Source organism: Atta colombica, unplaced genomic scaffold (assembly GCF_001594045.1).
Source record: "Atta colombica isolate Treedump-2 unplaced genomic scaffold, Acol1.0 scaffold125, whole genome shotgun sequence".
Taxonomy (NCBI): Eukaryota; Metazoa; Arthropoda; class Insecta; order Hymenoptera; family Formicidae; genus Atta; species Atta colombica.
Window position 1 is genome coordinate 3,673,557 of NW_017259212.1, and position 6,706 is coordinate 3,680,262.

Below are 6,706 nucleotides of genomic sequence, written 5' to 3' on the forward strand. Positions count from 1 at the left end.
TGTAATTTTAGTAAAAATTTAGAAATTTTAATTTGAAATTTATTTCAGAAACTAAATAACTTTGTTTTTTTTATCAAATTATTCAAGTTTATAATTTATATTATTTTGTTTATAATTTATTTTATTTTGTTATTGCAGTTATTAATAGAAATTAATGACTTTGCAAAAACTTGCAATTACATCGTGTATATGTCAATAATTTGTAATTGATTACAATATTGTATATGAAAAGTTAAATAGATATAGAAATATGTTGAATTTCGTTCGCAAACAGAATGTACAATTTTAAGAAGATAATTCCCTTCTCCTAGTCGAATGTATGCAAGTTATGACGACGAGGATATAACCAGCCCGCATTCGCAACGTCATCTCGAGTGTATATATACGGAGAGAGGAACATAGTGCACAGAAAGTGAATTTTTGTATACAATAAAAACTGATTAAAAACTATTTACTTTATTTAATGAGATGTTTTACAATTCTTAATTTTTTATGTAGAACTTGTTAATAGAAACTTAAAGCGTGTAATATAAACTTAATATACTGCAATAAAATTTTCGCAGGTTATGTTTCGATTACTTCATGCATTTAAAAGTGTATCGGGTGATGGCGGGGAAAAAAAAGAGTGCATAATATTGTGCATTTGCATTTAATTCACGTGATTTTTACCATCTTCTTGATGATATATATTTCAGGTTCTAGGACGAAGATGCGTTAACGATCTACTGCGTTATTTCGGCGATTTCCATTACGTTATATGAAAATGTTGTGTTGGTTTCCTGGTATCCAAGGAAAATGGTGACATCTGCATATGACTGATGTTATGAGCTGATCAGTGCACTGATACCGTTAGATGAGAAATTACAGTTCGGTTACCACGTGCGCTGATATCTTTTCGTATTGCTTCTGTGAACGACAGTAGATAAATAAATACATTTCTGTTTTATCTACATATTTTATTTAAATAATTTAATTTTTTTTTTCTATGAAAAATATCTTAATTTTTTAAATCATGCCTGAATAATGAGATCACTTATTATTGAAATATCAAATATAATTTAGATAATTTTATGAATCATTTAAATTTAACAGAATAATTATGGAATTCTCGTAATAATAAAAAAAAACTGTTAATAAAGTATTTATAATAATGAAATAATGGAAATAATTAAATTACTCTTATAGTTATATTACTCTATTGTATTTTTATTATTTACAGAGACATGCCGGTATATTATACTGGCTTAAATGCCAGTCCACTCTTTTCCAATCAGGATGGGATTGTCACATCAATATCGCATTTGACTCAGATTCCATTTCCTGAAATCACAGACATTGAGATTGGTTGGAATTATTTTCTTCTGTGGCAAAATACGAAATTATATATCACTGGTAAAATTAGTGAAGAAGATGAAAAAAACAGGCCACGTTTAATGCAAATTCCAGAAGAATCATCAGGAAGGCAATAGACAAAATACGATATTTTTTTCTTTACTAAAAATTTTATTTTACTTTTTACCTTATTAAAATATGACTTCTTTTAGTTGTAAATTGGCTATTCCTGGTAGGGATAGTGTAATTGTTTTGTCCACACGCAATGAAATCTGGAAATATAAAATATATGATGATACTTGGCAAAAAGTAACACCTTTTATTCCTAACAATGACAACATACAAGTTGAATACGTTATTAAACTATCACAAGCAGGGTGTACAGTAATTTTAACCAATTTAGGTGTGCAATAAAAAATTCTCAGCTTAAGCATTACACTGTTATTAAATATAATTTTACAAAAAATATTTTATTTTCTAAGGACGCGTATTTAATGCTCCACTTTTGGTTGAGATACCAAAGAGAATCAAATTTGTTGATCTTGCCTGTGGTTTTGATCATACTATTTTACTAGCAGAGAATGGCGATGTATACTCAATGGGGATGGGAATGTATGTAATATTAGAGAAACACGAAATTATTCTTAGGAAATTTTTATGTCGTATAATTATTATAATTTACATGATAGACGTGGCCAATTAGGGCACAATGAGTTAGAAAATTGTGATAATCCAAAGCTTATTGAAGCTCTAGCAGGTCTCAAAGTTGTACAAATATCAGCAGGTGGTTGGCATACCGCCGTAGTCACTGACCAGGTCAGTACATAAAAATTAGTAAATTACATCTATCATTATATGATTTGTAAATGAAACTTAACATAACAGGGTGATCTTTATACTTGGGGATGGAATTCAAATGGAGAATTAGGAATTGAAAATAAAGACAAAAAAGTTTACGCCGTTCCAACTTTAGTAGATTTTAAAAATGACAGAGAAGAGAATATAGAAATCAATGTTAAAAAAGTCGAGTGTGGAAATTCATTTACTATATGCTTAACAGGTAAAATGAATCTTCTTTTCATAGATTCAGTAGTCTTAATAAAAAAATAAACATTATATTTTATAGAAGAAAAATAATCTTCGTTTTTTCAGATGATGGCTTTTTTTGGGGCTGCGGCACTAATAAGTACGGTCAACTAGGAAAACTTCAACGAAATTTGGAAAATCCATATAATTTTGTCAAATTGGACATTTATTTTTCACTAAATTCTGAAACAGTGAAAAAATTCAAGTGTCATGAATGGGGCACGGCGATAATCACAGAATAACATTGTACTTTAAATTGTTAGACGAAATAATATATTCTTCAATCTTATATTCATATTTATTATATTACATACTCCTTGTATGCATTTCGAAGATCTGTATCGCTTCGTTCGCTTCTATCAATGGTAGAATAAATCGACAATTATTAGCTAATATTTCTTCTTCATTTAATGAAGGCGGTGGTGTTGGAGGAATCTTGAAATCTTCGATCATTTGATCTTTTCTCATGTCATCAGTTATTTTATTTTCTGAAAACAAAAAATTATTAATTTTCAATTATCACTGTGGACAAATCATTACATGACCATATGATAAAATAAAAAATAAATACATTCTTATAATTATAATAAAGTATAAAAAATAGACAATATAGATACGATTATATAAACATTATATAAACATTATATAAACATTAATAGAGATAAATATAGTACTGCATTATATTGAATACATGTATGAATAATTAAATCTATAATTATTTTATTATACTATTTCTATTTTAATTTTGTACCATTGTTAATTATTGATTCACGAGCAACCTCTTCTAATCGTTCACGAAGCTGTACGTCAAATGATTTTCCAGAAAGCGCAAGTTTAATTTGACGTTGTATTTGATAAGCATGGGGCATAAGAAACATTTGCATCTGTATTGGTTTTACAAAAGCTGCATATATAAGGGCATATCGTAATTCATTAGCATACCTGTTTAAAAAAATAAGATGCGACGATAACTCTTATATTATGCATATTATTTTTCTTCGAAATGTTAAAAAATATTCAAAATAATATATCGTATGTTTTTATACGTACATGTTGTATGTCGCTTCAACAATTACATCCAGAATGTCGCTTGGATTCATTAAATTAGAAGATTGAACTGTGTTTTCATTTGTGATTGTATCTGTTCGCGAATTCTCTGTAGTTAACATAGTCTTGAAGTTTTTCGGCGATTCCTCTTCCAGATTGTTTGTAACACTGAAATAAGAATCTTTATTTGATGTAGTTTTAAAAAACCATACGCATAATAAAATAATGTATTGTTGTGTGACTCACAGTAATAATAAATTATGCTTTCTTCGATTTACCTATTTCCATTATTATGATTTTTCAAGTCTTTTCCAACAAAAATAAGTTTGTTTTCTTGGAAAGCATATTCATCTTCTGCCATTAATTCCTTTTCTGATGATTTATTTGTACTTAAATATTCCATTTTGTCGGTAGACCAATCAGAAGTAGAATTTTGTGCCATAATTTCAGAATATGCATCCATGAGTAACTCCCAATGCGGCAATGGATCGCCATCAGATAATTTTTTAGCAACATAGAGAAATAATATTCTCATTTCCTTAAAAAAATTTTCGCGAAGTAGTTGTTTATCTGTAAAAATATTCTGTGTCTCTAAAAGATATAATTTCACTAATTATTATTATGCCATTGTATCGAAATTCTGTTATTTAATTATATATAGGTTCAAATACTAAAATCTTCATTTTAATTTATGTTTATGTAAGAATATTATATCTCTTTCTAAATATTCTCTCTGTAAAAAGTATTTTATTTGACATGAATTGATAAAATCACCTCGAATTAATTTCATTTCGCCAGCCAACCAGCTAATTAATATACTTCTATAATGATCATCTAGGCAATTTTTGTAACGTAAAACTTGAAGAGCTACTATATCCAAAAACCAGAAAGCAGCTTTGTTAATTTCGTAATTTTTAACTCCTAAAAGATCGCCTAGCAATCTGTACAGATTAAATATTCAATATCTCACAATTTCAGATTTTATAAAATTTAAATAATTTTTGTATCTAAAATTTTACCGACTCGATAACACATCGAGGTTCATCCGTTTCAAGCTTCACTGTCTTCTTAACGAGACTATTAAAAGTGCTCGGAAGAGTCGGCATATATATAATTTTTTCGAATATCTGTATTTTTTCAATAAATATCGAATGGAAAAACAAAATTATTATAGTAACATTGTCATTAATAATTAAAATGTTCAATACGTATAAATTAAAAATAATTACAGATCAGTTACATATTAAAATTAGCAATTTAAATTTGTTCATATATTAATTTTAAGAAGTTAATAAGACATTATTTAAATCCATTATTTATTAAAATTGAACATTTGAAGTAATATTAATTATTAAAAGTATTATATATTAACCAACCTCATTCTCCTTGTGAACGAATTCATTGTGTTCTCCTTCGAATTCTGAATTATTTTCAGAATCTAATATATCGGACGATTTCATGTATTATGAATTGAAAGCAAAATATTACGCGTCATATAAAGTTATTTGCATCAGATATTCACACTTGTGCGCTCACGCGATATGAATGTAATCGCAAAATCCAACAGAGAATTGCCTGTCGCCGACGATGTGTCGTACATCGGGTGAGAATAAAAAAAATCACATTTGTTTTGTTTTTACTCATTGGTTTTATTAATTTTTTTTCCATATTTTGTTCAATATTTTCAGAAAATAACACTCCAAAGCGAAAAAACCGTATATTCTCACCAATCCCAATGTATGTATAATATATATATATTATACTTTTCATATATAATATATATGTATATATATATAATATATATATAATGTATACTTTTATACTTTTTATATATAATATTATTATGTAGAGTAGCGCACACTTTAGATTGTTATGTATCGATATCTTTTATAATTTTATCGATAAATTACAAATATTGAAAAACATGAAACAGACACAGTCGGCGGGGACGCGCGGACTTCGGCGTGGGACTTTTTCTTACGGAACCGTGAAAAAAGTTTTCGCGACGAAACTACTGCCGTCCGCTGCTTCCGCGTCCGCCTACTCCGGGATAAACAAGCAGGATTAATCAACCGGAAATACAGCAATTTTTTTACAAATTTTAAGAGAACTCGTAAATAAGAGAAAAGAAAGTGATGCGACTTCGATCGGACGTAAAGACGGAAGTCGCCAATCTCCTCTTGTAAAGTGTTTCTTTTATCCGTTGAAGAGTTCTCAATGAAAGGATCGAATTGAAGCAAATGTAAGAGGAAGGTACAATGTAGGCTGGCAGGAAGAAGCGGAAGCAGCTAGTCCTCGTCTTTCTCGTCGAACGCTAATAACTATAATATATAATATGTATGCGCGAACATACGCGTGCCCCGGCGCGACTGACTTTTTTTTATTTATATATTTTCACACCGAAGTCAGAAAGGCAATACGCAGTATGAACTTACTTAGTACATTTGTGTTTCTTTTTGTGTCTATGTGTATGTGTACGTGTACGCGTTCTTACGTGTGTGGCTTTTACAACTATTTTTCTCATTTGTCTATTGTTCCGTGATTTCTTCTTCTCTTTCATCTCATTTGGTTCGCCTATTTTCTTTTTATCCCATAATAATACGCTCTCTGATTTTCTCTTTATTAGATCATTCTACCCCCATTTTACCTCGCATTCCTCGTTTTCTTTCATTTTTGATAGTTTTATTACGTCTTCCCCCTCCCCCCCCCCGCTCTTTCCGAGTCATGAAAATTATCCGGAGACACGTGAGAGTAAGAGGGATAGAGAGAAAGGTACGAAGAGGAGGGATTTGAAGAACTAGGATGGTCGGAGGGTAGCGGAGAGATAATCGTATACAGACGCGGTTAATGGAATTAATTAATGCTGAATTAAAATAAAAATAAGGAAAAGAATATATGTACATGAATGTCGATGACAATTACGATCGCAAATATCATGACTTCGTTCACTGCGCGTCAAGTTTCCTAAGAGAATTAGAGATCTCGCGAAATTCTGTTTCTTGTAAAATATTGCAAGTTATTTCGACAAATAAGTGCAATATTTTAAAGAACAGATACACACACACACACGGATGTTAAAAACATTAACAAAATCTTAATCATCGTTATAAGAAAAATAGTGTTCTTAATAAAAATGTACAATTTATACTTTACATCAGACAAATCCTTATTTCTTTTGTTACTTATTACAAATATTAATATATTTTCTCAGTCATTTACATTTGTTATATATATATATATA

The 6,706-nt window shown here is 29.3% G+C and overlaps 2 protein-coding genes across 4 annotated transcripts in view; one reads left to right on the top strand and one right to left on the bottom strand.

The window, feature by feature from the left end:
* The window catches only part of LOC108694798 (ADP-ribosylation factor-like protein 3), a 3,299-nt gene extending 2,552 nt beyond the window's left edge, over nucleotides 1–747 (bottom strand). Inside the window, exon 1 of the mRNA XM_018204466.1 lies at nucleotides 670–747. Coding sequence (XP_018059955.1) covers nucleotides 670–672 — 3 coding nt within the window. The 5' untranslated portion in view covers nucleotides 673–747. The remainder of the gene's footprint in view (nucleotides 1–669) is intronic.
* LOC108694797 (RCC1 domain-containing protein 1) lies at nucleotides 715–2,707 on the top strand. Of its 3 annotated transcripts, none has more exons than XM_018204462.1 (7): nucleotides 715–918; nucleotides 1,220–1,462; nucleotides 1,545–1,735; nucleotides 1,815–1,944; nucleotides 2,022–2,148; nucleotides 2,218–2,392; nucleotides 2,485–2,707. In XM_018204462.1, the coding sequence occupies exons 1-7, from the start codon at nucleotides 854–856 to the stop codon at nucleotides 2,658–2,660; spliced, it is 1,107 nt and encodes a 368-aa protein (XP_018059951.1). In that variant the 5' UTR covers nucleotides 715–853; the 3' UTR covers nucleotides 2,661–2,707. The 3 variants fall into 3 exon arrangements, with proteins under 3 accessions (XP_018059951.1, XP_018059954.1, XP_018059953.1); XM_018204465.1 differs by having other exon boundaries at nucleotides 787–866; XM_018204464.1 differs by having other exon boundaries at nucleotides 799–879.
* Nucleotides 2,708–6,706: the final 3,999 nt, after the last annotated feature.

Bases quoted from the DNA above. Each gene is read 5' to 3' on its own strand.
- LOC108694797 (XM_018204462.1), top strand. From the start codon at position 854: ATGAGAAATTACAGTTCGGTTACCACGTGCGCTGATATCTTTTCGTAT. The intron at 919-1,219 runs GTAGATAAATAA...TATTATTTACAG, and splicing joins TATTGCTTCTGTGAACGACA to AGACATGCCGGTATATTATA. The intron at 2,149-2,217 runs GTCAGTACATAA...TTAACATAACAG, and splicing joins CCGCCGTAGTCACTGACCAG to GGTGATCTTTATACTTGGGG.